Here is a 21989-nt window from a genome sequence, read left to right as displayed (position 1 = left end):
TACAGTGGTTTGGGAGGGAATTCCTCACAAAGATAGAACCTGCAGATTATGTAACAAACAGGTTAAATCCTCCCAACATGTCCTGACCCAATGTGAAACGCTTGAAAGCGCCTCTGAGAAAGCTTATGGCAAATTTAGGCTCCCTACGTCAGACCAACTGTGGAGTAGAATTTTTGGGGCTGAGTCGCGGGTTACAACAGCATCAGCATCCTATGATTGGAAAATAGCGGCTGATAGACTACTAATACCTTTGGGGAAGCCTTAAGGGTTTGTAAGTTATGACTTATTATCACTCAATTTGTAGATTGTGTATTTATGTTTTATGTGGTCAAATGGTCTCTTTTAAGAATAGCCCTGTTTAGGCATGGTTAAGAATGTTTATCTCTGTTGTAAATTCCCTTGTAAATTGTTTTTAAATGTATTTTGTATAGTGTAAAAGGCTACTATGTAACCAAATGCACTCAAAAACATAAACAAAATAAATAAATAAGTTCATCGATTCGTGGCATGGGGTATTTGTCGAACATAGAAATGGAGTTCAGTTTTCAAAAATCAATACAGAACCTTCAAGTCTTGTCCGGTTTTGCCACTACAAAGATGAGCAAAATCCAGGGGCTTTTCGATGGCTTAATGATGTTGGCCTTGAGCATTTCCTCGGGCTCAGTCTCTGTGATTTTCCTTTTTGCCTCTGGGATCCGTTAAGGTTTCAAGTTTACCGTTTGACGGGTTGGTGTCCACATATAGTGGAACTCTACCTGGTTCTTCAGAAAAGACCTCCCGGAATTGCTTTAACAAGTCATGAAGGTCTTCATATGTTGGGAGGGTGTTAGATTCCTAGGTATTAGTTGTGTCTCTAATTCCTGATCTGTAAGGAGTGTGGACATGGTCACGGTCACGGTAGTTTCCTCCAGTGGGTCAACCTTCCACTCCTTTAACAAATGAATCTGGTGTTTTTGTGTCTTCTGATGTCTATCTGGTTGGGCGATTTACATAGTTCAGGAGACCCTTTTTACCAATATTTTATAGGGACCGTACCATTTGGACACCATTTTATTCTCCGAAGTGGGGAGGAGAACTAAGATGGATTCACCTATATACAGAAGGATCTGGATTCAGCTTGTTTGTCACATAGAGCCATCTGGTGTTCTTGGGCTTTACCTAAATGGTATTTCACGATTTCCCTAACAGCAGCGATATGGGTTCTACGTTTCTGGGCAGTTTGGGAGATGGATAAGGTAGCGTCTTCTCTTTCCACTCATGCCTCTTAAAGCACGTCAAATACATTGTGAGGTTCCCGTCCACACAACAATTCAAAGGGGGAGTATCCTAGGGATGCCTGAGGTGTTTTCCTAATAGCATAGAGGGCCCAGAGAATCATGACATCCCAATTATGGCCTTTGGCCTCTACCAGCTTGTGGAGTGGTCTTTTTAAGGTTTGACCTTTTCCACAAGGCCATCTGTCTGGGGGTGGGACACTGAGGTACTCAGGGTTTTAATGTGTACGATTTTCTTGAGCTCTTGTATAATCCTGGATATAAAGGTGGTACCTTGCTTCAAGGATTTCCTTTGGGAATCCGACTCAAAAAAGAAAGGGCAGTAGGTGTTTTAAAATCTGTTGATTTGTGTTATTCCTGAGGGGAAATGCTTTGGGATACCGAGTAGCGTAGTCAACAATTACAAGTATACACTTGTTTCGCAACTTGGGGGTTTCAAATGGGCCTACTACGTCCATCACTATGTGGGAAAAATGGCACCTAAGTGATTGATAAGAGCAGTAATGGGGCAAGGGGTTGCGGGTGTTTGGTAGATATCACAGGTCGTGGCATAGTTCTTTACATCTGCAAATATTCCTGGCCAATACAACCGGGGTACCACCTGGCTTTCAGTTTTCCCTACTCCCTGGTATGCTGCAGTTAGATGGGAATGTTCCAGCTCCAACACTATCCTTCTGTGGCTTTGAGGAATCACCAATTGAGTTTGAGGAAGGCCGTCTCTACCGGTGTGCCGTCTGTAGAGCAACCCTTTTTTTAATGAAGAATAAGGGCCCTGTTTGACTTGACATTGTTCATCTGCCGTAACCCTCCCAAAGACCTCAGCAATGGCGGGATCATTCCTTTAGGCAAAGGCAAGTCAGGTAACGGGGTGATGTCCCCATCCACTATGCCTATGTCGTCTCTAGGGAGGTCAGCGTCCCCAAATCCTAATGAGCCCATTGCTGTTTCTATTAGTTCCTCTACCTCTTGGCGAACTGGGTTGAGGGCCTGTTGAAGTATCCCTGGGCTACGGCCTCCCCATCCTTGACCACTAGGGTGTAGACCCATGGTTATGTAGGAGTATCTTAACCTCTCCCCAGTAGTCGGGATCTATTACCCCGGCTGTGAAATGCAAGGCATAACCCCTGGCAAGTCCTGACTTCATGGCCAATTGTACATAAGTCCCAGGTAGAGGGGCGATACTAAGACCCGTAGGTGTCTCAAGTTCTTTGAGTGGAGTGATGATTCCCTTAGTCCTTCTCTACCAGCTTGGTTGTTTCCTTTCCCTTAGTTGTATGTCTTGTACAGACTATAACCCTCCCTGTCATTTTGTCTCTTCTCGCTTTGTTCTGTTCGCCACCCTCCACCCTGGGCAGCTCTGGTACCTTTACTGTCGTCGGGTGTGCTCCAGTGGAGTGGCGTCTCAGCGGAACACAGCCGTTCGCCCTTCTCTTCTTTGTCGCTGCCTCATAAGGATTGGCTTCCTGTATCCCGCCTGTCGCTGCACACTCAGCGATCCTTGCCCTGAGAGTAGAGGATTTATTCCTCTGTTGCATGCTGGTCTCTGCATTTGGTCGCGGGCCCCAGGCCAATCACGGCTGCAGTGTGGTCATGCCACCAAGATTCTGTCTCGGCAATATCACCCTTTCCAATGCTGGCCTCTCTCTCAGTTCATCCAAGCCTCCGCTAGTTCTCCGGTGAAGTGTGGCTGCGCCCCTCCAGGACAATCTCACGCAGAGGCTTGCCTCTGCATAGTATTCTACTCTCTGCATTCAAGGTTCCTTGTTTCTTTATTCTCACCTCTGTACTTAAAAGGGGCATGTTGTTTTCCATCAGCTGCTGAGTTTGTGAAAATTCTGCCATTACCTTCAGCCAACATTATGGAAGTAATGTTGATTTGTTTTGAAAGCAGATAAACAGAAACAACACCAGTCGTTTCTATTCTCACATAGGCAGACACGGTATTCTTTATACGGAGTTCCTGATAGGAATGGGAGTCTTTGTCCCCTAGAAGGGAGTCACTCCCAGTGAGGTCCCACTTTCCCAAACCCATAGCGAAGATTTTTCTCAGCGGGCTCACCTTTCTGGCCTCAAAGGGGTCAGCTCCACCCTTGGAAGAAGGGACAGATTTCCCTGATTCGTCACAGCCCCTATGACTGATAACTCAGAGGTTCAATGGATACAAAAATACTAGAATTATCAAGATAGCATTTATGACAACACCTATGGTTGATGTGTGTGTGTTAAACTAAAAAAAGTATACATTTGCACCCATTATACCGCTACCGTTGGGGTCTAGTAGATTCTGTTGAGATGATGATTCACCAATTCAGCTATCTCCTTTAATTCTTTCAACACCTATTGTATTGATTTCCAAGTTTGTATGGAAAATAAACAACCTATATTTTGTCTAAAAAATATATAAATGTGTAAATTACCCGGAGATTTATGAACATCTAATTTCCTTCTGTGTTGGTCAAACCTGATGCCCTTTTGCAACGCACAACACCAGGAGAATTCCAATCAACCCTCATCTGACCATTGTTTGGATGCACATTCAGATCCCAGCCCCTCCTAAACTATTTAGAATGTGGAAAGTATACTAACATGTGGGTAAGGTGTAGAGGTCGGTGTAGGGTCTGGGGGATCCTTGTGGTTAGAGGTGGCTGGCGGAATATATTTTCATTGAGAGGTTTTGTACATATCCTTAAGGGAAACTAACCATTTGCTTTGTAACAGTGTCAATAGAATCTAATGCATGCATGTGATATTCATAACCTGAACTAACACTGCAGCTGAGAGTAGGCCCGGATCCTCGCAGGCCGTGTTGGAAACACAGAACAAGGAGTACTCTTCTCTGTCTTGATCATTACATTCCAATCCCCTGCCATGGCAGAGAACATGGATGCACACACATATATAAATGTATCCAGTTAGTCTTTTGCACAATTAGGTAGGAATGCCAAATTGGAGTAGGGCTGTGGCCCAGCTCGAAGGCCAGACCCATGGGAGCCTGGGCATAGGTCCTGGGCTGCCAAAACATGAGCTGTGATTTAGGACACCAGCGCCCCCCAAGATGTTTGGTCACTTCATTTGAACTACCAGATGCTTAAGGAAAAAACTCTTACTCAGGAACTGGATGGACTAGTGGGACATGTGGGGCTAACAGGCCTACCTCCTGGGAGGGGTAGCTGATAAAGGAGGGTGCAGAGAACAAGTTTCATGATTTGTACCACAGAGAGCCAAGGGTGATGCCAACGTTCATAAGACTGCAACAGGGAGGCGTGATGGGGGTGCCTGCATGTCTGGGATGAGAAAAGAGTTGATTTGTTGGTAGGGACCAGGCTGACCTCAAAGTTATCTTCCGAGCTCATGTTGACGACCAGGTGCACATCATGTGGTTAGGTCTGAGGGTAAGTATAACCAATTATTTTTCAGTAACCCGAGGTGACAAGGCTGTTGCCCACGTGTGAAGAAGACTAAAGAAAAGATAATACGGACAACGGCAGAAGGGGCTATGTGTGACTATTAGCATGTAAGTAGGCGACAGACAATGAGGGTGGGGGATGAACCCTGTATTTCAAATGCATCATGGATGACGATGTTTTTACTTTTAATGAAATGTTTGTGTGAAGACAGAGAGCTCTGTGGCGTTGGACCTGTAATACCCTGCCACCATTTCCCTTTTGTATACAAAATAAATCTTGTGTTCTTCTCCAAAAAGGATGCACCCATGGTGGGTTGTTTTTTCTATATCTGGATGTCGTGAGGTTGCCCTAGACCGCTGTTGGTGCCATCCTGAAAGAGGATCGGCTGCACCCTGTCCAACTGAATAATACTGCAACCTTAAACAAAGGGTTGTAAAGTGTTTACAAAGTGTTTCTATCAGATGAGTATTGTTGGCTTTTGATAATGCTCTTGAACACTAAATGGTGCACTGACTTTTGCCTCTTCATGCCATCAGACAATGCTTATAATAATGGAGGAGCCCTTGTCTATAGAAGGTCTGGATAGACATGTGTGAACTGAGCAAGAGATGTAATAGGCATAACCTGGATAAATTACTGGCGGAGGAATTTATTAATCCCCACGGCTACAAATGTGTACATCATTCGACTGTGGAATCTGAATGCTTCAAAGTTTAAAATGATGGGTGTAAATGACTTGCATGTCAAAACAATGCAAGTTATATAGTTAGGATAGCAATAGGAATCCTATTGACTTGGGTTTTCAAGGCTGAGAACAAGACAACAAGCTGAGCTGGTATGTGAGTTTCTAAAAGCCCCAATCTGAGCACAGGTACTGGATGGAGGGACTCGCTGAGATCTTAAAATGACTTAGTCAGTTCAATTATACCTCTGATGCAACTATGAAGAATAATTTCGATTGAACAATGAAACACATAAAATGTCGACCCCACTGTTACCATGAAGACACTAAAAGCACTGTAATAAGAATAGAATTCAGTGCATGCCTTTGCCCACTGTAGTTCTCCGGGAGCTGCACTACTATTGCACTTTGAACTGGAAACGTGTACTGATTCTGCATGACTATTGTACAGTAGTATGTTGTAGACCACATCATGAATTTTAAGGTGTATAAATCATACCCTCCTGCAACCCCCACAAACTAGGTATATTCCTTCTGCCATTTTAATTTATTGTGTTACAGGTTCCCTAATGCCGTCCTCTTTTGTCTCCACATAGTGCGAAGGCAAGAAGGGATACTTCCTGAAATAACCCCTTGCACAAAGCTATTAAATCAGATATCCAACCCATAATCTTAGGATCACAATTTACCTCCCACTCACCCAGACTTCTCATGGGAGACATTGATACACTTCTGTTTACATGTGATTGTTAATCAAAGTATTCCTTAATTCCTGCATAATGTATCAATTTTAAACTTTTGGGAAGTACCCCTAGCATCATGCCACCAACCTGAACATTCGTAGATCCATTATAATGGATATCGATGGTAACGCTTCGCAATGCTAAGCACCAACTTTGTGGGATCACAATACTCCCTGTAACTTGGGCAGTATCCCGCATGTGTCTACACAGTCATTTTCCCCCACAGTTTTGTGCACCATTTCTATTCCCTACACCTTGAGTCACTACAAAGCAGAAAGATTTAACACTTATCATTGGAAACGTTAGAATCCACATGAGGCCACACCTGTGTTGCTTTATTTTCATCTGTATGTAGGGCTTGGGCAAACTAGCCTTTACACAGTGAACATCTGAACCAATAGGCCTGTTCTGTACAGTGTCACGACATGCCAGGGGACCCACTTTTAAGATCCATGTCACATATCAGTACCTAACCCCTGCGCCTGTTGTGCTGTTTATGTTTACACCCTTTGGACTAATTACTCAATTTACTGTGAGTTCCAGTCTTTCAATTGAATTAAAATGTGATCTCGTTGTGTGCTGATCGCAGACATTTATTCCCAAAGATTCTGTTCATTGCATTTATTTGTATTTACTGTCTGACCCAAACTCATCCGATTGGCCAGGACATGTGCCATAGAGCCTGCCAGCGATGACAGCCTTCTGAAATCCCACCCTGCGGCACATGAGAGGCTTTCAGAGCCAACACGACACCCATCCGCTTGAAGACATTGAAGAAAAAATCTCGGTTCTCCAGAGACAATCAGTCATGAATCCTTACCCATGGAGGCTCCCAAAAGAGAGTCTGGTGATGGAAAACTCTTATTCTGGAGAGGAACGGAGAAAGAGTGTTCCGGTCACTATATTGTTCTCCAGGTCAGATAATGACCTGCTGAGAAGTCATTATGAACAGAGACTGAGGCTCTGGCTCCTAGTTCCAGTGATGAGGCACGTAGAGTTAAGTACCTGGTTTGTGAGGATCACTTGAGTTGAATTCAGAAGCTCTGGCATCTAGCATAGCACTCTGGTGCCACCATTCCATGGTATTAGATGGGAACATGGAGTGCTGAAAATCAACTTGTAGGGCCTGAATTATCCCTTTAGAGGAGCAGGCCCGGGCAGTGTCCAAAATAGTGCTGATGCAGGGAAGGGCTTGTGATGGTTGAAAGACGTCTTGGGCTTGTGCAATGAGAGGCTGTGCGTTAATCTGAGCAAAGGCGGCCCTAATTAGCCAGGTATCTAAGTATATATGACAATGTATGCTCCACTGGCACAACTGCTCTATCACTGCCAGTATGATCTTGCTGAAGAAAGGCCAAAGGGAAAAACTTTGGACTGATAATGAACCTTTGTGGACACAGCATGGTGCCGTTTTATCCTGCATTGTCCCCAATTGGAATGTGGGAATAAGGATACATGAAGTTGATAACACTGAGCCAGTCTATCCACTGAAGGGCTGAGAGAAGCTGGGGATGGGAGACCCCTCCTTATTGCCTTCTCTGATTTTTTGTGAGAAGAATGATGGGCTGCAAAAACACTTTGGTAGAAAACAGGTACCCAAGACAGTCAAAGTCTACTTCATTCTACTCGAACCCATTGCTTTTAACTGAAGCAGCCAGATGAATATTCGTTTAAGGCAATATACAATGGTTTTAAGCAAAACCACGGCTAATTGTTATATACTGCGGCCCTTGAGTAACTTCATCTTTGATGGAGGGGCGGTGTTGTGAAAACAACACCTGTTCATTCAGGGGATGTGGCCACAGCCATGGCCCGATTTACTCCAGAATCCCCATGATTGTATGCATCAATGACATGCCAGAGGGGCCCTTTCATTGTACTGAAGCCTTACCTGCATACATGGGTCGTCTGGTACTTCCGGATTCCTAGTTTTTGGGACTGGACCTCTCCCAGGGCAAATACTTTCCAGTGAGTGTGCTTGGGATGAAAGTCTCCTGTTCGAGAGCCCTGAAATGAAGGAGCCATCACTTGCATCAACAGGCCCTGCTGGTTTCAATAAATGTGGTGTGAACTGATTAGCCCATGCCTGCATCCAGTAGCCTGTGTCTTGTGATAAACTGAACAGTAGCCTGCGCTATTGGACGCCCTTTTAAAGTTGCTGGGGATTAACATTTGCATCCAAGGTTGCCTCAAACACTACTTAGCAACAAAGATAGTGGGTGGTGTGCTATTGAACCTTATCTGAACATCCATAATCGATTCCTTACCGAGCAATTCCCAGGAATCAGCATATGGAAGTTGGTGAGATAAATCAACGGGCCTACTGCATGCCAGCCACGGTGGTATATCTTCCAAAATCGACGCATTCCTTAGGTCAATCATATACAGAGGGAAAACATGTCAAAAAAGACTAAAAATAAAAATGCTTCCAAAGGGGAAAAAAGGCAAAGCAGAAGCAACCAGAGGCAAAAAAACACAGCTGTAAAGGAAGCAACGCGACAACGGTCATGCAATGCCCAACCGGGTGTGGCTGTTGGCAGGCACCTACACAGGGATGGAGGTCTTATCTTTAACAGTGGCTTTCCAGACTTAAATTGCCAACCAGTTAGGAACAATGGAGCTCAGAATGGCAGAGGAAAGTGCCCTCCTTTGGCTTCCATGCCCACCTTGGACGTCGTACAGGGTGTGGGGCCCTGGAAGTCAGAAATGAAGGACGCGCTTCCACCAATGAAGACACCTTAAAGGTAATTTCTAGGCGAGCTATTGTATATGTGAATGTTCAGGCCCGAAGCACTGAAAGCAAAGCCTATGTGAATCAGCTGGAGAAAGAATGTGTGGCAGCTGCGGTATCCCGTTAAGTTCCTTACCCAGACAGGTTCTATTGGTATGGGGAATTCACCTGCAAGAAGGGCGCCAAGGTGCCTTGAGAAAGCAAATACCTGGGGGCCAGGATAAGCAGGGATGCAGGCCGCGAGGCAGACCTTACCTGAGATCCTGGCAGATAGAAGATGGTGGCCTCCCGCTACGAGGAGAATCAGACGGCGGGATTACCATGTGGTAATGTTCTCGTTTTGAGCCTACTCGTTGGCTGGGAGGCCGACACACCCCCCTTGACGGGTACTAATACTTGCTGAGCAGTTTCCTGCTTAACAACAATAAACAGTATTCTTGGCAAACTCATCTTGCCATGGTGCTTTTTGTTTTTGAAGCATATGTGGTGTAATTCACCTCACGAGCCAAGAGTATAGGTATGGGTTTTTAGAGAGCAAAGAAGATGTTCTGGAGAGGAGCATGTGATGCAGTCCCACCCACTGCGCACACATGGGCAAGGCAATGGCTATGAGTTCACCTGCCCCATGCCTGCCCTTCACTGCCCGAACACACAATCTGGAAATCTCTTTGTAGCTCAATGTATTGATTATTCCGGGTCCCATAGTGCTCAGAGTGCCTTTTGTTCCCTGTTCTCCTGCGACCTTCGTCACTTTCTCTCACTTCACGCATCTCGCACTTGTGCTTTCACCCAGGAGATCCAGTAAGAGTTGTGCTAAAAAAATCTTTTCTGTTTCGGGTCGACATTGCCTGTCTCACTTCATATTACAACCCCACAATTCAGCATTGATTGGGTTCTGGGTGGCGGAAAACGGACATTTCCGGAAGTTGAAGGTGAGGTGAAAGGCAGAGAGGAGGAATCCCATAGTCTCCCACCGCTGCCCTCCCGCCACTCAAATGTTGGTCAGACAGGCTCCATTATCACCACCTGAACATAAACCGAAACCTTCAAACCTCGTTGCTATGGCAGTGCTGCCCACCTTTACTTTAATACATTTGTATTGCGCAGCCATTGACACTTGGGTTTAAGGGCGCAACAAAAACAAAGACAACAAACAACAAATAAGATCACAGAGGCAGAGCCAACAGCAAGGTCCTAAAAGTAATGATCTCATAAATGTAGGCAAACAAATGAGTCTTTAGCTTCTTTTTGAATATATCCATTGATTCGATGGATGGTAGTTCTATTGGGATGCCATTCCAAGCCTTCGGGGCGATTGCAGTTCTGCATCTTGGGATGGTAAGGACATTCTGATGGCTAGATCTTAATGATCTGTCATAGGTTTTATTAATCAGATGTTCTTGTAGGTAAGAAGGCATGTTTCCCTGTAGGCACTTCTGAGTGATGGTCAGGATATGAAAGAGAATTCTTGATTCGACTGGTAACCAATGCAATGCGCATCTTGCCGCCGTGACATGGTCTCTACACCCAAGCTTCTTTACCACCCTTACTACTCCATTTTGTGATACTTGTAATTTGTTACACACAGCTCTGTCAATGCCTATTAAAAGGCTAAAGCAGTAATCAATTGTTGCCCCTATAATTGCTTTAGCAATTGTTTCTGCGCTCTTCTGCGAGATGAACTGCCTAAGGTGGGCAAGCAACTTTATGTAGTAAGCGCAAGAGGATACCAGGCTGCTTACATGTGGCTTCATAGAAAGGTGCTGGTCAAACACTACCCCCAAAGTTTGAACTTTTTTCAATGGGGTAATGTTTGTTACTCCTAACGAGAAACTCTCGTAGGTGGGACCCAATTTCTGTAACATGTGAGGAGAGCCAATCACCAACAGTTCGGTTTTTTCTCTATTAAGCACTAGTTTATTAGAAATCATTCATGACTCAACCAAACAGTAGATTTTATTAATCACTACAGTATCCGAGTCGTAGTTGCCGGACAGAGGAATGATGCATTGCGTATCATCAACGTAGTTCGTAAATGCCACACCCTCATGAGCCAGTTTGGCAAATAGGGGGGCAGTAAATATGTTATATAAACAGGGCGATGTACATGCACCCTGAGGTACACCCAAAACAACATTAATAGGGTCCGACTCCGCTTCCCTGAAGAAAACCCTATTTTCTCGGTTACTAAGAAATGAGGAGATCCAGTTGACCGCTAGGGGGGAGAAATTAGCCAACTCCTTCAACCTGGTGGACATGATGGAATGGTCCACCAGGTCAAAGGCGGCCGAAAGATCTAATAGCATCAACAAGGAGGCTTTGTTTTTGTCCATACGCGCTAGAAGCTTAGATTTGAGCTCTAGGAGGGTCGTTTCTGTTCCGAAACCAACACGAAAATCTGACTGGTGGTCATTTAAGACCGTATTACTTTTAAAAACTCAGCTATTTCTTTGTAAGCCACACAGTATAGGATTTTAAGATGAAAGTTGGTATGGGTAATTGGCCTGTAGTTTTTGGCCAAATCCGCAGCTAGACCTGGCTTTTTCAGGATAGGCATAACCTTGGCATCCTTCAGTTCCTGTGGGACACTCCCTGGTTCCAAGGAGGCATACATACATTTGCAGATAGCAATTCACACTATTGGGGGGCATGTTTTAATCATCATGGCCGTGTGGATGTCGTTTTTGCATTTGGTGGTTTTAAGTTGATTAATTATGGTAGCCAATTCAGTTACAGTAATGGGAGAAAAGTTAAAAACAGAAATAGAAGGACATCTTATATAGTTCTCCTGTGTTCCAGCAGCGCTTTCTTCTAGATTATTGTTTTTTGTAGAGCTATCCTTTAAGATGTTGTAGAGTTTATCTTGCATGGCTTTTTGCATAGAATTGCACCAATCATTATCCTTGTTAACTTGATCTAAATTTGCATGGCTGGTACTTTCCTGCTCCTTTAGGATTTTAAAAAGTTCCTTAGAATCAGATTGGGCGTGTTTTATCCTGTTGTTGAAAGAATTTTCTTTTTTTTCTTTTTTGGATCAATAATGCCTCCTTATGCCCACTCTTCTCATCACCCCTCCCTGCATTCAAATACCAGGGCAGATTGGCCATCCCATCACGATCTACCCCTAAAATAAATTCAACCTGCTGTGCTGGCAACCGAGCCTGCGCACACATCATCATTGCTGCCGCTTACGGAGGGTTTGGTAGGACACTTGTGTTCGTGCAAGGTTGGAGAGGCATCCAGGTAGGGGCCTTGTGTTGTTGGTGAGAGACAGGACAGCAAGTAGGAATATTTTGTTGTGGGATTGGGAGGCAGTATGTAATGTAGGAGATTTGTGTTATGGGAGAGGTGGAAAGAAGGGCCACCAGATAGGGGTTGTGTGTTGTGGAGGTGCAGGATACAAGGCACATGTCAAATGGGGATTGCTCGATTGGATAGGTTTTGAAAGCTTGTACTGCTCCCAGTATTTACATGGCCATTCCTTTGCTCGCATTTGGCTCCATTTGGCTCTTAGAGATAAAACTCACACGCTGACTCAGCTCTGGTTGAGCTCTACCATACATTATCTGAGGGAGGAGCGAGGGTACAGTGAGGATGGCACATTGAGGACAGCTTTTTGAGGATGTGTTTACTCCATGTGTCTCCACTGTCCCTCGTGCTCAGCACACTTGCATACTGCTTGTGCTTACTCCTTGGCCTTTCCCTCTACTCCTTCCTTCCTCCCTCTAGAAAAACCTCAGTTTTACTACCCACACTTTCTACAACCTACCCAGATCGCCCTCACTTCTACCACCATGATGTCTGACTCTCTGTGCACAATGGCTCCCTTTTCAAGTTCATTCTCCTAATCTACAAAGCTACGAATGGTCTAGCTCCTCAGTATCTGGCTGGATCTCTCTATACTCACTATTTCCTCACTTTGCTCATCCAGTGCACTCAACCTCACTGTCCCATTCCCCCATTATGCCTGCTTCTGCTCTTTCTCCCTACTTGCCCCGCTTCTTTCAAATCTTCGCCCCATCATGATCAAAGCCAGTCTGACGATCTCTTCAAATCTTGGCTTAAGCTTCACATGCTTGCTACAGACGGATCTGCCATGACCCTCTTCCCCAACCTCCCTACCTGAAACCATCACTCTCTCCAGTGCTGCATAGTACTGTAATTTTGTAAATGTGTACAGTACTAATTTTTTAGTTAGCTTGAAGCACTTGCCACCCTAGGTTAATGTCACCTTTGTAAGTGACCTGTTTCTGTTATCTTTTTGTTTTGTCCCAGGCCTATGTCCCACTTTCTTTACACCCTTAAACTGGCTCACCACTTGTTATAATTGGTTCTATAATTGTTTTTTTTATAAAGCGCTTAATACCTAAGAGGTTTCTAAGTGTGGACCCGTGATTCAAACCTGTGTGGCTCTACGTCGTCTTGCTTCCAAGACAAGCGCTGTTCTCATCTTTGTGCTAATGTACAGGTACCTTTGCCTCTGCCTTCTGTATTTCCCTGGAAGGAATTACGCTGGCCAGGTGTGCAGATGCTTTTCCCTCCCTTTTCCCTTGGAGTCTTCACTCCGCGGTGAACAGACGCCTACGGCATATTTAGGTCCCAGTTATTTATAAATGTAAAATGCAATAAACACAGGCAAATGCTAAAACATTGTCTTTGCCAATGCTTGTTTTACAAGGAAATAGTTGGAGCTGTAACTCTGGCCTTTAGAAACATGTGTGAATGCAAGTCTCAACCAAGGCGCATGTGTGGTCCTTCTGAAATGCGTAGGGACATCTCAGAGCTGTAAGGTGAAGTGCTAATAGAAAACACTGAACATTGTGTAGGAGAGAGCCAAGTTGTGGTGAAAGATACAGAGGAAAGGGGATCAAAAACAATAGGCACAATGAAAGAAAGAAATCTGGAAGGAAACTTAAGATAGATAGACATAAGCACTCAAGGATGTCTTGGTTTTAGACGGTTACCTGCAGCACTGTTGCACGGGAGCCAGAATGGAAATCTCATCATGAGAATAGCGTCCAAATCTAAACAAAGAAGACACAGTCATTACCTTAGAGCATGCTCTTCTCTCTTTCCTCGTTTCCATCTTTCTCTACCTGCCGTCTCTCTCTTTTTTCTTTCCAGTTCATATTTCACCTTTAAAATTGCATCTATTAATCACACCAACTCTCCAATAATTCTTCCAGTTTCTGAACCTGTCTCCCCCTCATTCCCTTTCCTTCCGGTTCCCCATGCCTTTTGTATTCCCTCCCTCTGATCTGCATTCCTCCCAAAATGTTTCCCTCAGTTTCCTTCTCCCGCCTCTATTTTCTCCAAGCTACCACAATTTCATCACTTTTCTTGTCTACTGTTCAATCTTTTCTCCTAAGCTCTTTTTTTCTTTCCTCTTTCTTTTGCTTCCCTCCACCTTCACCCCACACTTCTCTTCTCTGTTGAATCTCTTTGCTCACCCCCGCCCGTTGTCCAGATGAAGAAAGAAGGTATTGTTCCCAAACTTCTCAAAGGTCTCGTAGTGGTGCCGGTCGAGGTTCCCTGCCAGGAAATAACACACAAATTTGTCTTAGACCTCATTGAAGGCAAACAGGGGAAAAAAGAAGTAAGCAAGAGTTGGATAAAGTGTTATACTTTTTAGAGACATTAATATATAACTTGGGGGGAATACGGTACAAGTACAGTGAGGAAGAAGCTGTTTATGCGCTGCTGATCAGCAAGAACAGGAGGCAGCATGGGCGACCATGCTGGAACTGAAGAATTGCTTTTTGTCTCCAAGTTAGAGACCGTGAGTTGCAGTGTTTAGACGTGAGTAGAGGTCGGCATTGGTGACAGTGGTGGATTTGTATAGTTTGTGGGTTGTGAGGGTTGGGACTCTGACAGCATAATATCTTTGGTGGGTGGAATCTCTTGCACTGGTATTTCACATATTTTCCTGTGAATTGCTTAGCTGCTTGTGAGCATCCATTAAGGAGCCAGTGGACCGTCCTCTGAATGAGGCTAGTGTGGGACATGTTTACCTGCCCATGTGACTCCATTTTAAAATTGCTGTTGATTACCATTTGCATCCAAGGCAGCATCAAATGGTTCTTTGGAACAAAAACCACTGCTTGGGATCATGGGTGCTGTGCAAGGCGTTAAAAGACTACTACATCAGTTGCATTTACCACTACACATGAGATCCCACGGAGTGAAAGCATAGATGCGCTTTGTAGAGGTCTGTTGTGTTTCAAGACATTTATGAAGATGCACAAGAGGGTGAACATCTTAGGTTGATGGTGTTACAGTTTTTTCTTAACAGTAGGGGAAATGGCCTGAATCTTGGGGTGGTGCTGCAGTGGTGCGAGGAGGTGAGACTGTGTTTGATTTGTAATTGAACTGGGCGGCCAAAGGTGCAGAGGAAGTTGAGATGAGGAAGGCGAGGGGGGAAGAGGCCATGGATGGAGAATATAGCGCTAGAATGAGCATCTTGCAAATAGGCCTGTTGTACACTGTGAGTTAGCCTACATTAGGATGTCTTTAAAGGGGGAAGCCAAGATGGATTTAGGATGAGTAAATGGAGGGTTGAACAGGTTTCCAATGTCAAAGTTGAGCAAATGCTGGAAGGTAACGTTGGTGAATCACAGGAGGCGGCCCTTGAAATTACCAATTTTGCCGAGGAATAGTGTTTAGTTAAGGGTCTTGGCCAAACGCTCTGGCGGGGAACATTTTGCAGATGTAGAGCAGGTGGTAAAGCGTGGCGGTCGAGGCAATAAAGTGCAGAGCCTAATTTCATCATCACAGCAAACCTAAAGATGTCATACGTAGACGAAATGGAGAACAGAGCCGACAGGAAGAATACTTTGGGGGTGATGTAAGACTACTGCAATACTTGAGGATAGTGCCTGACGTAGTTTGTGGGATTAATTCGTGATCCTCTTTGGTCATGAAGGACTACATTTTATTTAAGAGTTTCAGGTATTAGCAGCATGTGAGTATGGCATGTGCATGTGGGCCTCCCACAACATTTTGTTCTTGAAGGGATATCCCAGGTTGTTTCCCTTTTTCCTCAATGTGCCCCTACTGATTTTGCTTCCTTAGATAAAAATGCCATAGTGCCCCCATCACTTTCAATCAACACACTAGGGGCCAGATTATCTAACATGTGTGCTGGTGCTAAACACTAGCAAATGCATTTAGCACCAATGTTGTTGCTTAGGTTAATGGGAATGGTGAAAACATGTTTTATCAACATCAGTATTAATCAAAAAACATTTCCATCAGGCAAAAATGTATTTTACCGTTTTTGGACTATGATTGCTTACTGACATAAAATATGAGTGAAACTGGTATTTGATGTCATACATGGCAGCTTAGTAGTACTATACTATGTTGTTTTTGACTTTTGTACAAACCAGATTTACACCTAAGATGGCTGCCATTTAGAGACCGTGTTTTGCCATTAGATGTAGCGGTCTAGTAATGCGGCTTTTGCTGTTTAGCTATGTCCCGTTTGTTGCAGGTGTATGAACACTTTCCATGGAATTTAGCACCTTCCCGATCCTGAAGAAGAGAGTTTACATCTGAAATATTTTTAGATGTATACATTAAAGGTAGCACGTTAGAGAATTTGCACTTCATACCTGTGCCCCCTATACAGAGGCACTTCTGGAAAATCAGGCACTTTACTATTCTGGAATGGATGCCAAACAATGCACTAACAAATTTGAAATAGCAATGGGAGTTTCAAAAGGATTAAAATAGATAGGGATATGGACCTTCATTAGTTTGCTGAGTGAACTTTCCTGGATGTGTGCCGCCACTTTTCCTATGTAGTTTCTTATAAATAAGAAATGTGTTTACTATTTTTTGTTATGTGACGCAGCAAACATTGTAAAAATAACAATTTGCTTAATGTTTGTCCTAGTGAAAACATTTTTGGTTAGTATGGATTGAGACAAAACCTGATTGCTTCATTCCTTATGATGCAAGCCAGAAAATTGGTTATACATTCGTTTGCTGCATTTTCTTTTATAAAAAAAAGGCCAACATTTAGATAATAACTTTAAAAGTCTTCATTATGACTTGTTGTTTCTTTGGTCTTCAGTGATGTCTGTTAAACGATTTAGAGACACAAACTCAGAATCTTTTCCCGTCACAGGTGCTTCCGTCCTGAAAAATCCTATAGCACTAACATCTTGGGCTTTGAATTGGGATCTGTGTAGCAGGAGTGTTGGGAGCTATGCATCTACTTTGCTTGCTCAATATTCCAGAGGGAATGTTCATAAATGTGTTGGTAAGAGTTGCTACATTTAAAAGGATAGATGCAAAAAAAACAGACTAATTAAAGGACAACCCCAAGAAGCGGTACCGACTTCCAGCCACAGCAAATCTATCTGGACGATATCTTTCCCACAAAGTTATATCATCACCTTCAAAGTGACCAAATTACCCCAAAATCAATGCACAGGTTTTGGAAATTTGATTTGGACAACTTGGTCACTTCCAGTGTTCATGTGATGTATACTCTGTATAAAGTCAACAGTCTGTCCCCAGAACGAACAGCAAAAAAGATACTGTCAGTTCTGTTCTGAAATGTTACATTCAAACAATGCCAAACTTAATGGGCAAATAAAAATCTGTTCTTTCTGCCCTGAAATGTCCCTGCAGTATTGCCCAATGTTGTCACCCCTGTTATGTGTTGCCATGCCAAGTTTAAACAAATCAACTCAAAAAGTGAGCTCATTAGTCACTACACAAAGCTCTCAGCCATGCAAGTGGGCTCCCTGGTACTACAATCCGTGCCCAACTTGGGGTGTTAAGGCATTGGACTGCATGAATATCTTATCGGATCTCAGAAAAAGCAGTCTCTTTTTTTGACAAAATGATGTTAAGCATGCACGTGGACTTTATAAAGTGCAGATTTGACATTTAAATGTTGGCCAAGCTTAAGAGTGCGATTCAAATCAAATGCACGAAACTGAATGGACACTTTTGAATTCACTGCAGGATATTGCCTCTGTTCATTGGTTGAGCATTTTGGAGGGTTGCATAAGAAATATGCATTGGGATGGGAGGAAAACGCCACAGTGATATCTGAGCAGCAATGAGGATAATCAGGACCTCTGACCCTGAAATACTGTTCACTTAAAGCTTCCATTACAACGTTAGTTAAGAACAGAGGATAGCACAGGGGCAACGTACTGATCTTGCAAGCAAGACCACCCCGCGTCTGCTCTTAGAAACCGAACTCAGATACGGTATTAGCCGCGCTATAAAAAAAAGCTATTAAAATTAAATAATACACTGTATCTGTTGACCGGAGTGGGCGAAACTTCTGTGCCACAGTAGAACTTGCCCATTTTGCGGTTACAATTAGGGTTTCCTCAGTGTGCATGGTAAAAAGAATGCATTAAAAGTATGCATACTGTTTCAAGCAGGCTTTTCATGCATGGTTTGATTTTCCTGGGTTTGTATGGCACAGCAGGGCTCTTGATTCTATTACTCGATCTGCCACCCCTCTCTGTTCTGCCACACAAAGCCAACAGCCTCTCCGCCCGCATCAGATTCTGATGCGGACAGAGATGCTATGGTTTTCATGTACATGACTACTCCCATGTACATGACTACTCCCATGTACATGTATTGCGGCAGGCATTTATTACTGTTTACATTATGAGGAGCAGTAATGCACAGGAGCCTGCGAGCACCCACCATTGTGTGCATTACTCACACCTCGTAGTGCAAACAATTACGATTTCACGGAGGGGACTGCATTCAAGGAAGTGGATTCTTATGTGACCTGCTCTGTGAAATTTCCGGGGACATGGAAAATGACACCCTTAGTGCATTGTCAGGACTTGGTTATACTATGCTATCTGGTACATTACATGTCAGAATCAATTGGGTTTCTTGTGGGTTTAGGAAATACACCTCTAATTAGATAGAATTATCAAATAGCAACAGTGCCATAGGGCGCAAGAGTGAAGAAGCGGGTAAAATTCACCGAAAAAAACGTGGGATATTCATGACTCCATATTTCAGTCTTGTAGGCCAGAGGGAGAGATAAGGAATGAAGGTTTTGGCAGCTACCTTCCCGAAGGCTGGATGTCCACCCATTGTAGGCTGTTCTGTATGTGGCGTGCGGGCTGGAACGTGGATCCCACGTTCCATCCAGCTTGTAAGACGGTAGACTAAGTTTAGGTTCCTTGCTGGCTGATACAGTCAGTCGGGCTCCTTCCAATAAAGCTCCTTACATCAATCTGGTCTCAGCATACTCACTACAGATTTGGAGACAAGTGCTCCCGACTCCACCGATGGGACCCAACACGTGTGGTGCAACACTCTTCTGGACCGGAGTCGGACCGGATGCAACTGGCTACCAAACACTATAAGTACAGGGGCCAGGGCCAACCCTCCTGGCAGCTCCTGAAATTGCCAGCAGCCACCAGGCAAGCCACTTTGTTAAAGAAACGGAGAGGGCGGGCAAAACAGACCAGGGCAGAGGGTGACATTTGGGTACCCTATGTTCTTGCTCAACTACCAATGCAGTGAGGCATTGGAGCAAGGTATCCTCACATGTTTGACATCTCTATGTTGGATGACAGGAGGCCCGGTGCCTCATGGGACTTTTAGTGCCAATCCTGGTGCCAGGTAGGAAGGCCAGATAGCCACCTGCAAATTCACTGTCATCACAGATTTATAATCCAGGATCAACTGATGCAGCACAAGTCTGTTACCAACATTCAACAAAAACTGTGGTAAGTCGAAGATCCCACATTAGAGCAAGACATAGGCGGGTCGTGCAAAATAAAACTTGGCAGGAAGTGCATGAAAGGCACTCAAAAAAGAGACAATGACCAGTCGAGGCAAAAATAGTTAGGTCCGCCATTCAAGGAGGTAAGACTGCAGAAGAGGAAGAAGTAGTATTAGTCAGCTGCAACGTAATGCACCCACAACCTGATAAATCCACTGAAATCACCAACAACCAACCTACCAACTGTCAGGACTCATGACCCAAAACAAACCCCAACCAGACAAATCCACGAAAAGCTCCAACAATCAACATACCACTAGCGTGACACATGATCCAACATGAAAACTCACCCGGGCACCAACCCAAATCCTCCACCAGGTGCAAAATGTGGCATATGTGTCTGAGATAGACAATCATAATAAAGACAGGGATTGACCTGCCATCAGGGCTGAGTGTGTCAGGTGCGGAGCCATAGGCCATTACTGTGACATCTGCTGCAAGTCCAAAGAAAGGCCAAGAGTAAACACTGCGGTTGCAGCAGATGACTCAGATGATCCTGACTACCTCTCAGCAAGTAGCTCCAATGGGAAGAAACATCCTTGAGGAAAACTTCAGATTGACAGGAATACAGTAGAGATTATGTTAGACTCAGGCTACCCATATACCATGTTGGGTGTCAATGTGTATCAGTGCCAGCCGGGTGGCAGAAATAGTGAACTACTGCTGAGTAAAAATCAAACGAACAGGTTATGGGAAATCTCCCATCCTTGTGCTGAGAAACAGATGGATAATTCTGAAGTTCATGGCCAGGGCTATCACTTGCAAACTACATATAGCCCAGGAAGGATCACCGGTCATTGACTGTGATGAGAAGACTACCCTCAAGGAGAAGGTCCACTCAGGAGTGGCATGCCTCTTCCTCAGTATTTTGAGAAAACCCTTGAAATGGGGCAGAATATCTCAAGACAGAATATGTTGGAGGTTTCAGTCATGGCAAATATGTCCTGTGGGGATTCAAACATAGGATAGTTCTTACAAGATGAGAACACTGTGTTGCTCACAATGTCAGGCCAGTAAACATTGGGTGAAAGAAGGACCCCAGAGAGAACTGGACACGTTGTGATGAGATAGAATCATTGAGATGGTGAAGTAATCCGACTGCTTGGCTTCAATTGTTATCTTAAATAAACCCAGCAGCACAATCAACAACACAATCAGTATGTGCGTAGACTTATAGGTCATCAACAACAACTTTTGGGAGGATCGTCATCGAACATCATCCAAATCCTAATGACTGTGGGCAGAGCGTGGATGTTCACTATACTGGATCTATCATAGGCATATCACCAAATTGAATTGTGCGAAAAAGCTAGACCCCTCACATTATTTGTTATACCTCTAGGAGCGTACAGTTTCGGGTCCAAACCTTCCAGCAGCACTTCATCAACAGGTCTAGTCCAAAGGCTCACACATTCACTCTTTGTGGGCCTCGAGGGTGTCTACTTCTTCCAAGGTGACAGTCTAGTCACTGGATGAGATGAAGACGAACACAACGCCAGCCTCAATTGTGTACTGAATAGATAGTCACCCATGTACCTCGTGGAGAAACTCCGCATCTCCAGCAGACAGCTCACCACCAGAAGCCAGGACACGTGCAGATTTGAAATCCGCCCCTGCAAAAACCAAAGGACCAGAAAAACAAGCCTTCTCTGCCTACGCCCCAAGACTATGGAACCTCCTCTCCGTCTGCATCAGACTCACCCCCCATGCGCCTACAATTCAGAAAAGAACTCAAGACCCACCTGATCAAGGAGTCTCTCCTAAACACCCAGGCAATCATGTCGCCCCCACGCCACCCGACTCGCTAGGTGCTGTCCGACCCTCTCCTGCCTGCTGCCGTGTACATCTGTACCCCTGCTCTCTGCCCCACTGTATCCTACCCCCGGCTGTATATTTGTTCTGCTGTTACCTCTGTAAAGTGCTCTGTTGCATATCTGTACTGTTGTATAGCTGTGTAAAGCACTCCATTGCTTCTTGAAGCTAGGTCTGCACTCAATAAATAGCATAACAATAATAATAATAATAACAGAAGGAGCAGGCACCCAAGCTAGATAATTGTTGCATTGGAGTTAACGAAGTGGAGTATCTGTGCCATATCATCAGTCTCCAGGGCATCAAACTCAAACAAGAACTGGTGATCACAATCATGAGGGCACCAAAGCCAGCATGCAAGGAAACATTTGGATCCTTTTTTGGGAATGGTAGAGTACTACTCCAAGATCATAAAAACCATTGCGGTCAAAACACAAGCCATAAGAGACCTGCTACAAAACACATGTCATTCTGCTGGAGAGAGGCATGTCAATGGGAATTTTCAGAAGTAAAGGATGACATCAGCACAGCCCCAGCAATACAAATGTTGAAAC

At 44.3% G+C, this 21989-nt stretch overlaps 1 protein-coding gene across 1 annotated transcript in view; it reads right to left on the bottom strand.

The window, feature by feature from the left end:
• Nucleotides 1-21989, bottom strand: part of LOC138582031 (extracellular serine/threonine protein kinase FAM20C-like) — a 136879-nt gene that overhangs the window by 49202 nt on the left and 65688 nt on the right. The window contains exons 8-9 of the mRNA XM_069652959.1: nucleotides 14288-14369; nucleotides 13802-13861 (exon numbers count right to left, since the gene is read on the bottom strand). Coding sequence (XP_069509060.1) covers nucleotides 13802-13861; nucleotides 14288-14369 — 142 coding nt within the window. The remainder of the gene's footprint in view (nucleotides 1-13801; nucleotides 13862-14287; nucleotides 14370-21989) is intronic.

The sequence above is a fragment of the Ambystoma mexicanum genome, chromosome 3q (assembly GCF_040938575.1).
Source record: "Ambystoma mexicanum isolate Mex_15411 chromosome 3q, UKY_AmexF1_1, whole genome shotgun sequence".
NCBI classification, from domain to species: domain Eukaryota; kingdom Metazoa; phylum Chordata; class Amphibia; order Caudata; family Ambystomatidae; genus Ambystoma; species Ambystoma mexicanum.
The sequence above is the reverse complement of the archived record's forward strand: the minus strand, read 5'-3'. Positions and strand labels throughout refer to the sequence as shown.